Source organism: Anser brachyrhynchus (assembly GCF_964034855.1).
Source record: "Anser brachyrhynchus genome assembly, chromosome: Z".
NCBI lineage: Eukaryota > Metazoa > Chordata > Aves > Anseriformes > Anatidae > Anser > Anser brachyrhynchus.
Genome location: NC_137697.1, coordinates 32,987,690 through 33,009,366, shown reverse-complemented (window position 1 = coordinate 33,009,366; position 21,677 = coordinate 32,987,690). Strand labels below are relative to the sequence as shown.

The 21,677-nt window shown below is 37.3% G+C and overlaps 1 protein-coding gene across 1 annotated transcript in view; it reads left to right on the top strand.

The window, feature by feature from the left end:
• The window catches only part of LOC308185757 (proprotein convertase subtilisin/kexin type 5-like), a 168,214-nt gene that overhangs the window by 110,766 nt on the left and 35,771 nt on the right, over nucleotides 1-21,677 (top strand). Inside the window, exon 9 of the mRNA XM_080574293.1 lies at nucleotides 11,759-11,862. Within this exon, the coding sequence (XP_080430419.1) occupies nucleotides 11,759-11,862 (104 nt within the window). The remainder of the gene's footprint in view (nucleotides 1-11,758; nucleotides 11,863-21,677) is intronic.

Below are 21,677 nucleotides of genomic sequence, written 5' to 3'. Positions count from 1 at the left end.
ACTGGAGATTTATCAGGTAGAACTACGTTTCAAAACCTTTTGTGTTACTGTGACTCCCTTGGATAATATTTCCAGGTCTAAGGTGTAATGCTCCACCCCAAATCTTGCTTGAAATCAAATGGTTCTAAGTGCCACGAGATTGATTCTATTAAATTCTAAGGAAAAACAGTTTCCTTTGGGGGCAATCAGTTCCTTTCAAGGCAGTAAAAAATGTGAGTACAAGGATCATTTCAAATTGTGTGTAATTCGTAGCAGCAGGATTATGTTTCCATTTTTAATGTTGCTTTTTTGAAGAAACTATGGGCCAATACTCAGCACAGAATACTTTTGCACTGTTGAGTTATTGTCATGAAAATAAGAGTTTGTAATTGAAAACCTGATATAATCTTTAGTGTAGCACTTGTATCATTATAATTAGATTTTCTTAATTCAATCGTTAGAAACAAAGCTATTTTGAAAAGTCAACATTATGTTATTCATTCAGAAAAAAAATATATTTTCAATCTCTTCCTATTCTCAGTTTTAAAATCCTTATTTTTTTCTAAACAATTTGCACATGCAGTTAAAATTGCATGCACGAAAACTCCATTCTGCTGAAAGTTTTTATAATTACTTCTTAACAACGTTCTTTGTAATTCTCAATTTGTATTTTACATGATATTTTTATGCATTTTCTAACCACTTGTTGTAATTGAAAGTCTCAAGGAATTATAGTATATAATACCTACAATTGAGCTATTTTTTGTTGTGGTGTCCTAACACACACTGAGAAGCTTGCACTTTGCACTACCTTTTTTCTATAGAATGCATACTTTGGTGATGATATCAAAGGGAAATCCATGTTACCCCCTATGGACCAGTATCTTTTTTTTCCTGAGTTAATAATTGCTATGATAACAGATACGTTAGGAACAAAGGAAAGAGTGTATAACGGTTTCATATGGGGTGTTGAAGACAAAATGTGCCAGCGAATGAAAATCCTAATCACTTTTTGTATTTGTAGTACTCTGCTGCATGGTGCTAATGAGAATCAGGGTGAAAATGTATTGATTTTGTCTTCTTTCAGATTCTTATTTCCAAAACTTAGCCTGTGTATTTGACTAAATGCAAGGGGTATATATTAATAATAGGATAAATGTATAAATCTAGTTTCTACATTTGTTGAAACTTCACTAACTTTCTCTCACATGAGTACTTAACAACCAATTTTTTAAACACAACCACCATTAAGAAGTGCCCAAAAAAAGGTGGGGGGGGGGAGGGGGGGGCAGGGAGAAGTGGGGGCCAGGGGCAGGGGTGAGGTTTATTTCCAGTTTTCATTATATTTTCTCCCATAAAATAAACTGAATTCATGTCTAGGACTGGGGGAACATTTGGTTTTGTGAAGCTATAGATTGTGAAATAAGGCCTTTATTACTGCAGGAAGATTATGTCATAATATATTCAGTTTTAAAGTCTGGGATTTGTTTCTATGAAATCTACACAGAGAATTTTAAGCAGTTTCTGAATGCTAATTTTTATCTATTTATATGATCTTAAGATTAGGGTTGTATTTCTCTCCTGTGATATCTGCAGAGTTAGGTGATTCTAAATAAATGCTAGGAACTGGTGGAAAAAAATAAAGGAAAATATGCAAAAAGAATTTCCAAGTCCATTTTAAGCATTTTCTCCAATATTTTTTAAATATGTAGCATGTAAAGGGCACATGATTTTATAGCTTAGCATAAGGGCTTACTGGGACTCGTCTGCATATAGATAGAGTTTTCATTTACATAGTTTCTTCCTCAAATTCCATGTTAGAGCCTGTGTTAAAAACACAAGTGTTTATATGAGATTTTTTTAAAAAGATTACTTGAAAAGGGGTTTTGCAAGGTTAATTATACTCTTCATACAGCAAGCTGTTCAAAAATTGGAGCACTTAGTTCTGAACACTTCTTGAATATGTCTGTCATAATGTATAGTTTTATTCCATTTTGTGCTGGAAAACACCACAAACTATATGGTGGAAGTTTTTAAGCCTACAAGGTCGTTTTTTTCCCAGAAGCCAAGTTTTGTTCCTGAGAGACGTCAGGAGTCAACTAGAGCACTAGTCTGGCCTTGATATGAGTTAGATCAGCCAAGAAGTTGCTTCAGCTCACACGCAAAGGTATATTAAACCAATGGAAAATGAGCAAGGCAGATTTCTGCTCCAACCTGCCACTTGCTTTCTTTGATAAGCCCCATATGGAAGTATTGGCAAATAGCTGATGGAGGACTTCTTACCTGCTTACTGATCTGAACAATCCACGTAGTTGGCTTTTCCAACTGAAATCTGCTCCTGAGATCCTGGCAGCAAACGGTTTTGGGACGGTGGCCTGCTTATTTATGAATTGCATTGTTGGTCCAGTATTTAAGTATCAAGTGGCATGTTTTCATTCAGGAACCAAAAAAGTATAACTGAGCTTGAGAGTGTTTCCTTGGAATCCTCAAGGTCATAATGCAGAAACTCAGATATGCAGTAACTGTCACACAAAGAAAATTCTCTCTTAATCCTCGTGTTCTATGGTTTTCTTATGCTGTTCTACAGTTTTCTTATGGCATTTCTTTTATCTGTTCAATTTCCAGTGTATCTAGTATCCTGTTCAGGCTCAATGAATAAATGCTTGCTTTTATTTTGCAATTCCTAGTCAGTATGTAATGCTGAATTTTGCTAGTTGTAAATGAGCTGTTAGGGGTGTAAAGCATAACGGATTTAGTCAACAGTGGTAGCAATCTTATTACTAAAAATTACCTGGACAGGCTGGAGAAGTGGGCCCACGTGAACTGCATGATGGTCAACAAAGCCAAGTGCAAAGTGCTGCATCTGTGTTGGGGCAGTCCCAGACATAAGCACAGACTGGGAGAACTCATTGAGAGCAGCCTTGCAGAGAAGGACTTGGGGGTCAAAAGTCTGGTGGACAAAAAGCTCAACGTGAGCCAGAAGTCGAGCATCCTGAGCTGCATCCTGAGCTGCTTCAACAGACGGGTGACCAGCAGGTTAATGGAGGTGATGGTCACCCTCTACTCTGCCCTCATGAGGTCCCACCTGGAGTGCTGTGTCCAGGTTTGGGGCCCCCAATATAAGAAAGATGTGGACCTGTTAGAGTGGGTCCAGAGAAGGGCTACAAAGATGACCAGAGAGCTGGAGCACCTCTCCTATGAAGAAAGGCTGAGAGAGCTGGGCATGTTCAGCCTGGAGAAGACAAGGCTCTGGGGACTGAGGTCTTTCAATACTTAAAGGGGTCTTATAAAAAGGATGGAGAGGGACACTTTACTTGGGTAGATAATGATAGGACAAGGGGGAATGGTCTTAAACTAAAAGAGGGGAGATTTAAATTAGATGTTAGGAGGAAAATCTTCACTCAGAGGGTGGTGAGGCACTGGAACAGGTTGCCAAGAGAAACTGTGGATGCCCCATCCCTGGAAGTGTTGGATGGGGCCAGGCTGGATGGGGCCCTGGGCAACCTGATCTAGTGGGTGGCATCCCTGTCCATGGCAGAGGGGTTGGAACTAGATGACCTTCAAGGTCCCTTCCAACTAAAGCCATTCTTTGATTCTATGATCCTATGATATAACACTATTTGTGTTACATAGTACCATCTACTGTTGATATCAGAAATACTCTCACTGAAGAAAGGTCTGAATTTGGGATTTGTGTGAATCAGTCAGGAAGATAATATGACACATTGATTCCAGTGGGGGTTGTGCCATGTTCCTGTGGAAAAGCCAAATAATAATAATAAAAAAACATATGTAGCTTCAGCACTGCCAAAAAAACCAAACCATTATACATCCCCAAGTAAACCGAATGTACCACTGCCTAAAAGCCAATGCATGTTTTCTGGTACATGATAAATAAACTGCAGTTATGTAAGAAATTGCAACTGAAATGCAAGTATTAATCTGCTATATTTTTACATTTTCTCAGTGGTATAGATCTGGAGAGATTCTGTGCCTTCTCCCATGGTTCTCTTCATATAACCTACATGTTTCATTTGTCTTTAGTTATATGAAGCCAAGACTAGAACAAGGCAGGGTTAGGAAAAGATAAAGATTTTCAGTGAATTCTGATACCACTGATCAATTCAGAAAAGTGACATTGCACTTTATTCTTCTAAAAGTAAGGTAAAACTGAGCATAATCACTAAGATGAAAAGAAAATGGAGTTCACATTGCAGCATTCAGAAGTGCCAGAGAAAGAGACTTTGGATTTCTGAAAACTGATCAGATACTTGCACTACTTCCCATATTCATTAATTTTCTTTCAGACCGCATCAGCAAAGGAGAAAAGCAATATAACGTCTCAAGAAGGCAGTTCTGGGTAGAGAAAAGATGTTTCTGTGTCATCAGAGTTATGAGGATTTTGTTCATAACTATAGTCAGAGGCTAAAGGTGATTCTGACAGTTGAGGCAAACTGTAGAAGTACTGTCAAGTGACCTGTATGTAGGATTCCCATGTAAGAGAAGTTATCATTTAAGTCCATCAGCCTTAGCTTCTTTGACTGACTATTATAAAAGGGAATGTTTGAGTGTGTAAGTTAGAAATCTTTTTGTGAATCTTTGCTTTTTTGGAGTAAATTTAAAGTATTGCTCTTAATGGTGGAGTATTTGAAAAATGTAAACTAAAATAAATGCTGTGGTTAGAACCTGCGTTTCTCTTGAGCTTTAACCACATGTGCCACTTCTGCAATTCTAGTTATTATGTAGAGGTTGAATTGGAAGTATTTCCCCGAGTTCAGGTTGCCCAGAGTTTGCCATTTTAAGGTCCCGTTTTCAGTTATGTATAACTTTGCCAAAGAATAATTGTTTGGTCTGAAATTTTCCGTGTAACTTTCTTTAGAAAAAGTTTTAAGAAAATTCCATCCAGACATTTCTCAAACTGAGTCAATGTTAAAGTAAAAGTGTTTGTGATTGTTTATAAATTTTTCATTGAGTTTCACTGTCTACACTTTGCAGCGACAGCTAGAAATAGACCGAGTGGATAGCCATTGTTCTGGTGCCAAGGCAATGCCTTTTGCTTTTATAAGCTTTTGAAAAATCTCAGTTGGCATGCTCTCTGTTTTAAGAGTTTGGCAGCTCCGTTCCCTGTAGTTTCTTGGTTCGCTAAGTGTTCCCCAGCCTCAGCTTAGGGTTGTCTCTGAATTTGCTGTTCAGGCTGCTACTGGCCATCCAGATACTGATCCTGAGAGCATGGAGCCCTTCTGTTTTTCCCTGCCTGTGTCCTTACAGCAAAAGGAAAACATGGAAGGTGGAAGAAGAACAGATTTGCTAGATTACAGTCTCCCTGCAGTCTTAAGAGATTTCTTCTCAGAAAGTCATCATTATCGACCTTACAGTTGGGCCATTGATTGTTTTCTAGTTAGCACTTTTCTCTGTCTAGTAGAAACGATACTCTCTGAAACTGTGAAGACGCTTCACTAATAGAAAGTGAATGTTATAAAGCCAGACATAAACAGGTAAAGATGATCTTGTGAAGGCAAATGCCCCTACCTTGAAAAGATCTTCAAAAAAGCTTTAGCTTTAAACAGAAACCTTCTCATGTAGGACTTGGGAGCATGAGATATTTAAGTTTAGTATATTTAAAATTACTGAAGATAGTTGCTGTTGAAATGGATAGATCTGGCGTGTCTTTCAACAATAAAACTTGGCAAATGTCAGGACACTTCAGAATGCAGTTGGTTTAAATTATGTGTTTTTAATGAGTTTCAGTAAGCACTTAGTTTTCAGACATGCTTTGTTCTTCTTTGTCCAGTGCTTAAGCTAAGGTATTGATGGAAAAAGAGGAGGAATATGACAATTAATGTAAGAGGCTACTGACAGCAATTTTGACCCTAAAAAAGCATTTCCCAAAATTTCAGTAACTGCACATTGCTGTACACAGAGATCTGTTGTGTATGCCATTTAATGCTATTTTAATTGTTTAGACTTATGGTATTTTTGGTTGTCTTTCATTTTTTTAAGGAAGTTTCATCTTTAGCCAGGCTTGAGTTTGTTCTGGCTTTCTTTCAAAGGGATTTCATTGGATGAAACTAAATGTGAATCAGAAATTAGTAGGAGAAATTATAAATATTTGATACGCCATTCTGATACCCAGAAAGCAGCTGTAAGCAGAGAACTGACAGCTAACTTCACAGCAACCAAGTAAAATAAAGTTTTGTTTGATATACTAATTCAATAAATGTTGGTTTACCTGGTCAGGTAAAGAAAAGACCACTAGAGCAGAAAATTTATATATATTTACAGGGAAAGAGCTACATGTTGATCAGCAAACACATGATAACCTTTTCTCTTCTAGCAGACATTCAATGGAATTATTTAGAGAGTACATGGTAATTAGAACCCCTGGGAGTGTCAGACATGTCCAAAGCATGTATTTTGTGTGTTCTGTGTATGTGCAACTGGATTGTTAAGCACTGAGCTCCATGTTTTTTATCTTCCAATTTTCAGGAATTAAATGGTTATGGTGTATACTGTTTAGACACCTAAGCACAGGATAAGCACCACAATTAGAGGCAGTCTTCATGTCTCATCCATCTTAAAATTCTGTATTGCATCTGGCATCTTCACACTCACACTTTGTGCAACCTGGGAAAGAGAAATGACGCCCATTAGCACAGCTAATATTCCTGTCCATGGGGCTATAAATAGGAGTCATTAGGATGGGTAATAGGGTTGTAGATATCATGGGACAATTTGGCGGATTTGTAAGTAATGGGAATGTGTGAATAAACCAAGAAAGCATTTCTTATGTTTTGTTTATAGATTTATCATAAGGCCCTTAAGGCTGGCATTATGCAAATATCCATGATGAAAATGATTTCCTACTGCTCTACAAGACGTCTAGGGCACAGAGACTCTTTTTTGGGTGGTTTATAGCAGTAATTACCCATGTCTGTTCTGTCATAGTGAAGATTTCCCAAAGAGGTTATTTGATAGCTATAAATTGAAAGATGATCATTTTTCTAAATCTACCCCATGATAAAGTGTTTTTTGTTGTTGTTGTTTGTTTGTTTGTTTGTTTTCCTTGATTCCTTGATTTCCTTGACACCTAGGCCTCCGCTGTTTTGGCAAGAAATATCTTTTCTGGATAGGACACCTGTGTCACATTCAAAATTCAGGTTATTAAGATAATACAGCAATCATTATTCATCTTGCTAACCCTATCATATTGCTAAAAAGGCAAACAGCATCTTCACCCCATTTCTATCAGCATTATATTGAGTGATATTTTTACTAATTACTCTCTTGCACCAATTATTTATTCTGAACTGTTATTTTTGGCACTGTGTCATTATGCAAAAAGAGCCTGAATATTTTACTTTTTCCAAGATTAGTCCAATTGTCACTAGGGAGACTACTTGTGGAATGAAGAAATCAAATCTGTCCAAAAATGATGGCCTACTATTTCTAAGCAGTCTGAGTAATGATATTTGTTCCTGTTTAAAGATACAGTTAAATTTCAAATGAATATTACTGTAATATAATGTGATTATATACTTGTCCTGTTTCATTTTTTTCCCATTTACCTTGTTTTATAAACATTTTGAGAAGCTTGAAAGAAAAGGGCTGTACCTTAGAGTATAAATAGTCGGTTAAGGACACAACATCCATTATTTTTTGGCTGCTGTACAAGTATTTTTGTATGTAAGTGTTCTCACTTCTGCTTATTCTGGTTTGATTTTGAGTATTGTCTGGTATGTGTAATCCCAAGGCAAGTTCAGATGAGACATGATTTTTTTTTTTTTTCTGGAAGGAAATTGACCGGTTTTTGAAATCAGTCCACTATCAAGTAGAGTTAGTACTGTTCTTGTTCATGCATTTGTTCATTTCAAGATATTTAGTCATTAATTCTTATGAAATAAATCAAGTGGTAAATCTATTAACATCCGTGACATCTTGTCTGGATCTGGGGCCCACGTGGCTAGCAAACAACTGTTTACTCACTTACCTTCAATTTTTGAAAAATCTGAGATTTTTCCAGATGCTTCAAAATTGGCTGCTAGACTGTCTTTTCTAAAAAAAAAAAAAAATTTTAAAAAAAAAATCCCTCTTCTTTCTCCAAATGAACTGCTATTTTGACATCATTCCAATTTCTTTCTTCCTTTTTCTTTTGGTTGAAGTTTCTGAAGAAAAAAAAAAAAAAGTCAAACAATTGCAGACCTATTTTGGTTCAAATGAGGTGTCTATTATAGAGAAAAAATTTCTAACTGGCAATAGCTCAATTTTTAGTATAGTGAAGGTTCTGTAGTGTGTTACAGAAATTGATTTGAATATTGTTCTTATGCTGTTAAATCTTTTTGATATACATATGCCCAAAATGTCATTCACTAAGAAGAAAACATAAAATTTTATGACTTTTACAGTAATCAACTTATGTGGAAGTTGTACAACAGACAGACTGATTTGGCTATGTATATTGCTGTGTCCTGGAAATTGGAACTTCGGTCACAGGTTTTCTGCCACAGAAAATGTTACATAACTTTTTATGGTTACGTGATTATGTAGATACAACAGTGAATGGCTCGGTTTTTGAGATTTGCCATGATTTATGTTTTTAAAAGTAAACCATAATTTTAAGACATAATCTCATTTTCTGACTGAGCAAGCAATTCCAATTTGTGAAAGGTTAATGTCATCAAGTGAAGTCCACTGTAGCCTCAAATTGTTTGTCTGAAGACAGATGGATCCACCACCACTAGCTTCATCATTCCACTTTAAATAATCAGCTGAGGGTGCTGTATCTTGAATGTCTCCTTTTAAAGTTGAGAGCAGTATTTTAGTGCCTTATTTTTCACCAGTAGCATGGACGGTTTGCTTTATGGAACAACAGATTGTTTAGATTCCAGTTTATAAAGAATGCAGCTCATGGGATTCCTGGAGGTCTTCCTGACGGCCTGAAACATGTTTTTCTAAGACTTTACACAGCCTCCTAGTGAAATTCCTGAGCTGGTACAAAATCATATTGATTCTTTTTCTTGAAGCATGTTACGTGACTGTCCAAGCATACCCTATCTTACAAACCCTGAATGCTCATTACATTCCATGACTTTTTTTTCTTTGCATTCATTCTTACCAGTTCAGCTGAATAAACAACTACAGCCATCTAGTCCAACTGTCTATCGTGAGAAATTCTACTTTAAAAATTTTTTTAAAAAACCTGCATCTATGAGCATATTAATGTTTTAGTGAATGCTTAGGGGCAGAAGGCATCAGCTGTTCTTAAAAACAACAGAATAATTTAAGCACAGGAACACACTTGTGTCCCGTATAAATAAATAAATAAACAAATAATAAATAAATAGAGAATTTAAATGATGATGAATTAATACAGCTTTGAAAAAATTACAGAAAAATCTGTCTACAGTCAATAAGAGGTTCACTTAAAAATCATCATCTGTCTTTAGATTATTCCATCTCTTTCCTCTTCTAATGGCAAGCATGAAAAGGACTTTCTGTGTTGACTCTAGAAAAATACTGTGGTGTCCCTGCTGTAAGCAGAAAGGTGCTATTTTACATTAGCATACCCATGGTTTACACACACACACTGGGAAATGTCCTGTAATAGAAAAGATATACCCAGAAATAAAATCATATTACTGCAAAATAAACAGGAAAAAAATGTATGGTTAAATGATTTTGTGCCTGTCTTTGGATTATTCCTTACAACTTTGAATAAAATGTCTGACATTTTTAGGCAATTTCAACTTGTTTTCAGGTTTATGAATTATAAGACTGTTGGAACTTAGAATGTGTAAGAATAAGTTCTATGTGAGTGAATGGCCTTGACATCCCAAGTTTTTATCTGTTATACAGAGTTATGGACCATGGTTCTGAAAGGTAATTGATTTTCATTTTCGGTAGTTCTACCCAGAATGGTGAACTCCCAGTAGTTAGTACACATCAATATATGTCTGTATGTGGATAGGATAGGCGCTAGTTTTTCTATAAACAAGTATGCTGCAGGTTTGCAGTAACTTCTGTTTCCCTACTACCTTCTGCTAAAGGTACAGCTTGTTGAAGCTGAAATATATCATGTGAAAACCTAAATGGATGCAGTTTGGATGAAAATTAAGTACACATTTTTTAATAGGTTATCACATGTATTCACTGATTGCTTCTTAATAGCTTGACTTCAGCTCACATGATAAGCAAGCTTCTTCGTCTATAGTTAAGTGCCATACCGCATTGATTACTCAAGTATTTTGAAAAGAGTATTATTTTGAGATAACAAGTACTGGAATATGTGAAACACTGTGAATGGTATGACAACCCACACAACATTCATTTATGTACCTCAGATGGAGAGCAGAGTGAGATTTTTCTGTGTATTTCAATACAGAAGAATAAAATATTTCTGCATATTTGTTGTTACCCCGTGTCTGCTTTCCGAAGAAATCTGTCATCGAAATTTCTAGGAATTCAACTATATGTTGATATAAAGGAAAGGGTAACTCCATGTGATAGAAATGTCCTACCTACCCCAAAAAGTGACCCACTCACAATCACTCATGGGTTGAGCTTTCCCACACTCATTTGACTGTTCCTTTTTTCTAGCTTCTACCTGCAAGTGCAAGCAGAGCACAAGCATTCCTCATCAAGCCTTAAATATAAGTGCTGAGAATAAGTCACTTGTCTGCCAGGCCGGGTTACTTCTTGGTCAGAGAAACACAGAGCATGTGTTAAGGAACTGAGGTTTCCCAGGTTTTCAATGACTGCCTAGTGCTGATCTGTCTTCATTATTACAACAGAGTGGAGTTGTGCTAATGAGTAAGGGTAAATAATGATTCTCTGAGAATGATACTTGACTAGTGTTCTGTGCTGCAGTACTTTCTCTTTGTTATTTAATTACTCACTTTTTCATTCTCTCTACTTAACCACGTTTTTAAATGAAAACAGAACAAACAGAAATGAGAAGAAAAAATACCCCTATGATGATCATGCTCCTTTAAATGATCTCCTAAGAGAAGAAATACTCCTTGACGTGGATCTAAGAGCAACAAGAACACTACACTCCCTAGATTTCCTCCATTCATACAAGATAAATGGATATTATTTTCATAATGAGAATGAAAATGGCATCTTCTTTCACCATTGCAGTGGTCAGGTTATTAAAACTGTGTTAAAGGTATACAACTCTGTGTCATCAGGCACTTGCTCTATAGCTATGTAGAGACTGTGCTGTTTGTTTGGTCATCTTTGAAGAGTACCCATGGAGCCTCACTGAATACCAAGACCAGGCAAATAACAGTCAAACGAATAACAGAGCATGTGAAATAGTTTCAGTCAGAGCTGCAAGTCTAAGGAAACTGACAGCTTGAGCACACAGTTATTAAGATTTAGTAAAACTTTTCAGTGAGCCAACATTTTGCTTTTTTTTTTTTTTTTCCTTTATACTAGCCAAGGTACATAACATACAGTGGTGGTTGGTGGTCATACAAATTAAGTCTGGATGAAATGTACTCCTTCATCTTCCCTTACTTAGCAAAACACTAGAAGTTTGTGCAATGGAGTATCATATATCTTTATAGTCTGCTTAATGCAAGCCTCCTAGCTGTATAAATAATTTCATGTAGTAATTCTGTAAGATTAGGAAATGCTATTTTGAATGGGGAAAAGGAGAGCAGGGAAGAGAAGTGAGGGTTGTTTTGGTTTTGGATATTTTTTAGCTTTCGTGACTCGTATTCCTCCATTCCAATAAAATATATCTAATCTGTGACTATATGTTTCCCCTTTTTTCTAGTCCATTTCTGACATGGAGAGACATACAGCATATTATTGTCAGGACTTCTCGTGCAGGACATCTGAATGCTAACGACTGGAAAACCAATGCAGCTGGTTATAAGGGTGAGAACTTTCTTTCTTGTTTGCCATCAGAGACAACATCTTATTTGACATTTATGAAGAAGAACCAATTTCAAGTAATTTGTTTGTTGTATTGTGCATAGCTTTGAGACTTTACAGGCTCAAGCTTAGGGGTCCTATCTTCTTTTTTATAAAGGAAAGCTCTTAAAATTACTAAAATAAAAAATGGTAGCTACAAAATGCATTGGCCAGATCCAATTAGTCCCTTTCAGCCCTATTTTGTGCACTGCTAAGAGAAAATTTAGTAAATCAGGTGTTTTAAAATTTTTCCTCATATAGACAGTATTCTGATAAAATAAAGTGAAGTTACAGCAGTTACTGGATGCAGACCGTGTTCTCATTTAGGATTGTTTACAATTTTAAAATGGCAAAATAACATTAAATGCTTTGATTAAAAATGGTGAAACACTATCTTTAAGTTTCTGATTTATATTATTCACTCTACATTATTTATATTTACATTTTTTATATGATTTAAGATAATATTAAATGCAGAACTATTAGTATTTGTAACTGGACAAAAATCGTACTCTTCAATCACAGAATCATAGAAGTGTAGAATCATAGAATTATAGAATGGTTTGGGCTGGAAGGCACCTTTAAAGATCATCTAGTTCCAATCTCCCCTGCCATGGGCAGGGACACCTCCCACTAAATCAGGTTGCTAAAAGCCCCATCCAACCTGGCCTCAAACATTTCCAGGGATGGGGCATCCACAGCTTCTCTGGGCAACCTGTTCCATTATCTAACCATCCTCAGAGTAAAAAATTCTTTCTTTTCATCTAATCTGAAGCTACTTTCTTTTAGTTTGTCCCATCACTACACACCCTGGTAAAGAGTCCCTCTCAATCTTTCCCGCAGGCCCCCTTTAAGTACTGGAAGGGCACTATCGGGTCCCCCCAGGGCCTTCTTTGCTCCAGACTGAACAACCCCAACTCTCTGAGTGTCTCTTCATAGGGGATGGTCTCCATCTCTCTGATCATCTTTGTGCCCCTCCTCTGGACCTGCACTTACAAGTCCATGTCTTTCTTATGCTGGGAGTCCCACAGCTGAATGCACTACTCCAGGTGGGGTCTAAAAATAGTGGTGTAGAGGTGGAGAATTGCCTTCTTTGACCTGCTGGCCATTCTTGATGTAGTCAAGGATAAGGACTGGCTTTCTCGGTTGATCAACTAAATAATAAATACATTTGCAAGGTGGATTAAAACTGGCCCTTTAATCCCTCCAGTGTTGTATTTCAACATGCATTGGCTTCTGATTTCCATTCACTAAACTCCTACTGCTTTCAGTCTGGATTGCTTTAAAAAAAAAAAAAAATACCAACAACCAGAAGGGCTTATTTCTGGTTCTTTTTTATGGGAATTCCACCCAAGACAGCAGTACTTCTTTTAAGATGAGTAGAAGTCTTGAGATTTGAACTGTTTTCTGCTAGGATCTCCTGAAAAAAAAAAAAAAAAAAAAAAAGGTAATAAAGAACCATCAAATCTTTACCCTGGTTTCACTTTAAAACTGAAGCCTAGCATTAATCTATTCCAGAACAAGTCACTGCTACCATAGAGCATCCTTAATATATCATTCTGACCTATGACATTTCTTCTGCAACTGAATAGGAACCAAAAAAAAAAAGTTTTCATTTTTGGATCCAAACCAGACTCTAACTACAGACGATAGTTTTAAATGGGTATTTGACTCCAGCCCCCTCACCATGCAAAGGTTCTGACATTCAAGAGCCTGCTTTTGTCCCATTTACAACAAGCTCATGCCCACATGCAGAAACGCATACAGTGAGAAATAGATACTTCCTTAATTGCAATAACATTACAGTATTTGTTATTGTGAAACATATCCCAGGATTTAAAAAGTTTTGGCAGGACTTTGTGACTGTATTATCATTTTGTTGGAACTATCTGAAATTCAAACAATGCTTTTCAAGTAGCATAAAATAGAATGTTTTTTCCCCCAGCTCACTTCCAAAGTTCTATATTTTTATATTTTTCCACTTGTTGCCCAAGAGAGCCAAATACCCTGTAAGGCATTTCACAGCAGCTGTCACTCATTAGCTAAGGAGAAGTCACACTAATGCACCAGCAGTAGCAGCAGTGGCAGCAGGGTTTGCACTCTTACACCACTAGTGCCTGCTTATTCTGAATCCTTCGATCCACACATTTTTCTATGTATTGTAGCAGATAAATTGTGAGGAAAAGGGCTGAAAAAGTTTTCTGCTCCACTTTTGCAAAATCATGAACATAGGTAAGCTCAGATGGGTGACTGGGACTCAGGAAATACAACTTGACCTGGCAGAGCTCTGCTGTAGACTCCATGGTGGAATTGAAAAAGAGGAAGACAAACGGAGTGCCTCGACCTCTGTGGAGCTCAGGAATCAACTTTAACCCAAATAAAAGCACCAGTTTTAACTAAATTATTTTGGCAACTTAGGCTGAGCAAATGGTTCCAATAAAATCCAGCTCTCTTTAAACCTCTGTTGCTTTTGGAAGAAGGAGAAGCAAAAGATTTAGATTAAATCACAACATCCAAACCTGAACTCAAAAGGGGGTTTGCACACCGCTGCTGGAAAGGCTGAAACAGTTTTTTTACTACTGCACGTGGCAATATTTAGTATAATATTACACTATTATCCTTCACTGTTGCCAAGAGTAACAATTAAAGTATGGTTTTTCATAGATGAATTACTCTGATCAGACTGAGTTCCTCAAGGAATTGTATCATAATTTTGTTGATGGCAAGATCCATATTTCTTCCAGGGCATGTTCTTAACAGGAGAAGGGGTGGAAGATTTTTTCTAAATTAACTAAAGTAAAGGCAGTCACAAGAAACAATCTGCCTTTCTTCTATGCGTCTGGAAAAGAAAGAAAAAAATGAAGAGAAAGAGAAGGACTGGCTTGCTCCTTTAGAAAGAAGAGCTGAAAGGGTAAAAACAACAAAAACTTGGAAGAACCTCTCTCTCAACAAAGGGTCAGCAAGAGCTGGTAGTTGAAAGTGGGTCAGCATGCTTTTCAGTGGACTGCTTTGCTGGGCTGCATGGCAACACTGTCCCTCACTGTAGTCCCTTGCAGTGCTTCTCCATTGCAGAGCACACAGAAGGAGCAATCATTATTGGTTGCAAGATCTCTGTTTTTTTACGTCTTACATTCATAAAAAGAAAGATTAATTCATGAAAAGCACTTGAGCCAGCCAGTCGATTTGCTAAAGCAATGCCCATATTTGTTTAGTTTTCTGGCAAGTAAACAGCATTCATTAAATGCATGTCAATAGAATTAAGCCAGAACTGTGTAGGAATTTTTTCTTGGTAATTTTTTTTATTATTGTTTTGGTGCCAACCTGCATGCATCTTTACTCAGGAACCTATTACCTAGCAGGCTTAAGAAGAAAGACTTGGATACTTATTTTGGAGTATTCTCTGGTCTAGTCAGTTGTATGTAATATTTGTCACTAGATAGAGATACATAATGGTCTATTTCACTTCAAAATCAGATTTACTTTTTATAACTAAAACAGTTAATTAACTGATTATATGCAAAAATACTAGAGAACATCTGTTTTTGTGAAGATACCAAAATAGTTGGTCTGGTTTTGCTATGGCAGATCGGTATGCAAAGGCTCCTTGTTGTGTCTATTGTTTGGTCAACAACAGAGCATGCAAATGCATTCATAAAAAGGGAATGCTGTGTTAATGCCAACTTGTCTCTAGGTTGAAAAATACAGAATGAAACACTGCAATTCTATGAACAATGATCAAATCATCCGAACAATTCTTTATATGTAAGAGAAGCTCCAAATACTGTCAAATACTGTCTCTGGGGAAACAGACCATTTGGAGTGAAGGAATAGCACAAATTTGCAGGGAGATTTTTAGAGAACATCCTTCACTCTTCATGGCTCTAAAGTATGGATAATAACATTTCAGTACAGTGAAATAAAACGCTACTGAAAGATAAAGGAAAATCAAAACTCTAGACCCTTTTTTTTTTCATTTTGGGCCATTCCCCAGCCCAGTGGAGTTACCCTTCTACAGAAACTGAGTTATCTCTTGTGCCAGGGAGTGACAGACTAGTAGAGATAAGTCTCATCCATTTAGATTTTAGATTAATCAAAGTTTCTGCTGCTTTAGGAAAGTGCTCACTTAATGGTTTATGGCCTTTTAATATAATTGTTTAATTATAAATTTTAATAAAACTAGTCATCATTCTTGTTGTGAGCAGGGCACTACCAGTGCTGAGAATGAGGAAGAGGTGAGACTATCTGTGTTCCTATGACTGCCCAGATTTGAATTGTTGTAGGATGATGAGTAACCAAGCTGAAATTCAGATTTGTGTGAGAAAGTCTTCACAACCGTATGCATATTTCAGAGAAGACAAGCTATTCATAAATACCCTGCTGCATATTTTAAATATTTTTTAAATTATATTTTGAAATCATTGTTAGAAGCTGGCTTAAGACTTTGAAAAACAGAAAGCATTTCATGAGCTGGTATGTCAACCAATCAAAGCCATTCATCTATCAAAAGGCCTTCAGTCTTACAGCTGCCAGCTGACATTTACATACGGCATTAGTAGCCAATAGCAACTCCTACCCAGCCATAACACCATACACATGGTGCATGGAGCATGCCGAACATGGGCTTTGAGTTTGGCTGTTGTAAGGGCCCAGGTTGGGGTGGTATGGCAATCTGACAACAAACACATGAAATTGCATTGGTCTTACTTTGTAGGAATGAAGAAGACTATATCCTATGCAAGCTAGACTAATGATTTCTTCTTTTTTTTTTTTTAATCTTTCAAAAGATAAAGCCGATATTTTCAGGTTGACAGCTTAGAATGCTGTCAGTAAATTACCTGCTCAACCTGCTGAGGAGCATGGGCAAATGCAAACTCTCTCACATGTGACGTGTTTATCATGCTCTCCGAGGGCTCTGTTGGCTCAAGGCACTTGTTTCCTCACCAGGAATACCCTTAGCACCTTGTCTTCTGACCACCTGCTCCTCTCCAGAGGCCCATGGCTTCATTGCCAAGGCACCGCAGATGTATTTCTGCAACTATCCACCACACAGGGAATCCCGTTAAGTCAGATTTTGCATCCAAATGCATTAGTTCTTGAAAAAAGCTCCAGCTCAGTACTGCCATTCTCTAAACTACTAGTGTAAAGGTAACATCAGAAGAACCTGACACCTAGAGTCCTATTTACCAGTCATTAAGCCACAGGATTTTAATATTGTTGAATGGAAACAAAAATATAACATACCATTTACAAAGGGTTCCACAAACCAGAATCTTGAATAGGCAGCTGAGAGCAAGAGTTCTGGAAAAGCAAATGTGTGTTCAGAAAGACAATCTAGCCTTATCTTACATGTATATGACCTAGTCTTCAGCAAAGGCAGATGTAACGTCTGAGAGAAAGACTAGCACTTACCTACATAGACAGGCATTAGTATTGCATTAGTTGAACTGTTTACATTCATTTGAATGCTTTTTGCCATGCTTGGAGGTTGTTTGTCATCAGGACACCATTTAGTTTAGCAAAAGGGAATTAAAATTAATAGCTAGTCTAACAGCGAGCAGAAGTGTCACCCCAGCAGACAGAATATGTAAGATAGAAAAAGGTCTGTGCCCTCAGGAATCCCACAGCCATCTTTAAATATCACAGGAATCACGAGGTCAATACTATAAAGTTTATCATGACTTCTAACAAAGACCATTGCTGTCGTTAGAGAAGATATGGGGTGGTGGGATTTGGAAATGAAGATGGTGGAGGAAAAAGAGCATAAAAACATGTTTTTTGTTTTTTTAGCAGCAAGTTTAAAATGATTCATGCTTTTTATTTAATGGTCACTGCAACTTTTAATGATGGCTTTTGTTTCCTTTCCACATGTAACAGTTCAGCTGGCAGCTACAAATAATGTTTTTGAAAATGTAATATTCAAATTGCATTAGGAATGTTTCGGTATTTCATATGTTAGACCCAAACAAATAGCAGTGTATCCAAACTATGCTGGTCTTGAGTGAGACCTAAAAGACCTCTTTGGGATTTGGGGAAGGTAGCTGGAAAATATATTGGATTCTGCAGCCTCAGTCACAGTTGTTGGATATATTATTTTTTACCTAGCACAAAGTGAGATCCACCCAATGTTGCTTTCAGTTGAAAGACGTGTAAAATCAGAAATACATCTGTATAGTTCCAGAGATGGAGAAGTACAAAGTAGGAGAAGGAATCTCTGAGAGAAGCCAGGGAGGTGTCACTACTTCTCCCAACCTCAAACTCTTCATTGTCAAAGCTTCTCATTACTCATCTGCTCTGAAGCACTCTGTTCCCTGCTGGCTCTGAAAAGCAAGGAAAGGAACTGTGAATTTAAAATAGAATATAATCAGAAACTTCAGGCCTGTGCTGGGATACATAAAGAAAAAGTAGATTGACATTTTGTGTTACAGTTGGTTGCTTTCCTGGAATCATATATTGTGAGTCCAATTTACACCTATTTTAAAATGTAAATGAAATGGTTCTAAAACAGGAGTAACAGCAGGCAAAAGGCAAAATTAGGCTTTAAATTTCTATTATAATAGCACTCAGAATTGTCACCAATCCATGATCAGCTCAATAGACAAAGAATTTTAAAAGATAGTACCTCTGCTGAACAACTGACAGACTTGATGTCCATCTGTCCTAGATACCAAGCTATGTACAACTACTATACTCTGCAACTCCTAATATTCCAGACATTGCAAAGTGGACTGTCAGCACTAACAGGATGTATACCATGGGAATTATAACTTTTGATGTTATTTTCTTTCAGCAAGCCCAACTCAGACCTTTAGCAAAACTCTGGAAAGGTTTGGGGGACAGGGAGGTAGGGAGAATAGAGGAACAAAGTCTTCCCCTAAGGACTCATAACCTAAGAGTCTACCACTTAATTTGAAGTATAGATTTCCATTTTACAGTCTTAAGAAAGAAGAGACATGACCTATGAATTTAATAAGTGAATGATAAACTGATACAATTCTTCAGAGTAGAACACTTATATACAATGAAGACTGCATTTTAAAAGAAAACCCCTAAAAGTTATATGCAGTTGCATGAACCATTTACATGCTAATTGTTGAAACAGAACATTTGTGAGGATGTTCCAGATAATAGTCTAGCTGTACTTGTATTACATCCATGGCAGTGGTAAACATCTTATGCATGGGGTAATTCTATCTTTTTTTAAGAACAACACTTGCCTTTGGGATCACCAAAGCTCTTCATTGCTGCTGCATTGCTTCAGTGTTCTGCTATAACGATAAAACTGGCAGTTGTTTATTATCAGAGTGTCTCTACTTCAGTGGGCCAAGGATTCAGGCTGGTTAGGAAGCAGTTCACGCCATCTGCTACCTGATCTTTTAAGCATCTAGAGCATCTTAGTAGGATCTAGAACATGTAGTATTAATAGGGAAAGATGCATGCTACCGTAGGACAACTGAGATCAGTTAGATGTCTGAAGCTGTGTGTAACTACAGCATTTTTTCTCTCTGGAAAAATCAGCTCATCAGTGCTGCTTTTAACTCAACAGATACAGAAATTCACCCACAAGGCCTATTACCAGTGCTACTGATCCAGAAATGTGCATAAAATTGGCTTAACATTTAACTTCCTTTTGCTTTGGGTTATTGATCAAAACCTACCACATATTTCTATAGTGACCATGTGAAGTCTTCTTAGCAAATTAGTATTTTCGCTGCTTTGGGGTGAAGTTAGTGTTGTTCAAGTTAGAAAAATCACCACCATTGTTATTAAATAATTTGCAATATACTTCAATAAAACTCTGCACATTTGTGTGTGTCCTTCCTCTGCTGAAATCTGCTGCAGCCCTATGCTTAGTCAGGAATGAGTTTGAGTTTAAATGTCCCTCTGGAGCACCAATACTTCAGAACAGACACAGCCGCTGTGCAAGACAGAACAAGGAAGAGGATGTTCTGCACCATGTGTCTGATACACCTGGCAGCACAGAATTGCTGTCTTTGTGTCTCCTGCTAACAGTCTGTCAGCATTTCCTCTTATAGTCTCTTTACCTTATCTGTCATCATCTGTTCTGACACACGGCCTAGCATAGCAGCTCTTACCAAAATGTGTTTTTATTGTTTGATAGAGTAAAATGACATTTGGCTGCTTTTATTAAGTTATTGGGGAATCCTAAATGTACCTCTGAGGGTAAATTTGCTCCTAATAAAGGAAACTAATACATTTTCTTAAAAAGTATTCCATGGTGCAATCCCAAACTAATTTGTTTTGTTTAAAGAAAACTTGCAAGCTGCCATGTTTTGCAAATGGATCCTCGTGCCTTTCAGAAGAAAACATTACATAAAAAAGACTATCACTGAGTTAGAAAGATATAGTTTCTTTTACTGTAGGTGGTCCCTAGCCAACTTTATTTCAGCAAACTTTTTTTCCCCCTTCTAAATGCACATAATCCTTAGATTTATTCTATTCACGTAAGCTGGCACATTTTAGGCAATATAAATGAATGTCTTCAGTAGAGGCTTTATGATTCATGACCAAATGCTGATCAGAAAAGAAGCAGCTTGTCTGTCTTAGCCATCACCAGCCAGCAATAGTCAGTTTTCCTCTTCTGTCACAACCCTGCTCCTTTAGAGGCAGAGAATTAAACCAGTCTTCCTGGTCACTCTGCTGAGGTTTTCAGCAAAGTACACGGGTACTTTGACACTCGGGAAAATGTCCCCATGTGCAGGGCACAGTAGATACCATGTGCTCTAAGGATAACATTAACATGATCTAACCATATTTAAGCAAGCTCTGAGAAGCGAATCAGATACTTGCCTGGGCCTTGCTGTATGCAGGGGAGAACCTGGCAGGGCCATGCTGGGTACCCAGGGGTGTCCAGTGCTGACCACTGACTGTGAGATGGCTGAATCCCAAGACTAGAGAATTCTGCCTTGAGGTTGCTAACATTCATGAGAGAGGGAAACATTTGGGTGGTACTTGCTATAAGTATTAGTATAGGTTGACTGTGGTGCCCCAAAAGTGCCATTTGCTCTTAGTCCTCTTTGTCAACCAGTAGCTATGCTTAATAACCACGTTTTAAATTCCTGAAGCAGATAAATACTGCCAAAGTGTGAATACTAATGTGATCTTAGATTTAATTCCCTGATGTTTTAAGGTTGTGTATTTTAGGTCTGGTTTTTGTGTCAGCAGTCTCAGCAGGTGATGTACTGTCAGATTTGCATACAGAAACAAAGGTACACTGGCTGCAAGAGGTTTAGCTTCTACTAGCTGTTCCACTAGTGCTCCTGGGAGGTCCATAATTTACTTATCAGTGAATAGGAGCTTTCAATCAGACAAATCTGTAAAATCTAGAGGAGTGATTGTGGTGTGTTTTTTTTTTGGGGGGGGTGGAGGGGATTGGGGAGAGGGGGCAGCAAATCAATTGTCAAGTTGATCCACAGTTACTATATTATTGGTGGAATCATTTGTACTGATACAAAAATCAGTAATCGACATGAACACAACTAGGAGATTAATCAACATATTCTGCTATCCTCTGTCTACTAACAGAGTCTCCTCAGTTTCTCATTGTGCATCTTTGTAGCTGCTACTTTTAAGACAAATTTATTGGACAATTTTCTGTCCTTTAATTCCTCCTGTAGTGTGACGGTAAGATTAAGAACTCAATTTTCTTCCATCCCTGCTGAGTCTTTAAAGATACCTGGACTTAAGGGAATCATACAGGAAGGGGGGACTGGGTTTGTTATTTGTTTTGTCCTTAAGTAGAAAAATTTAAGGTTTGGTTC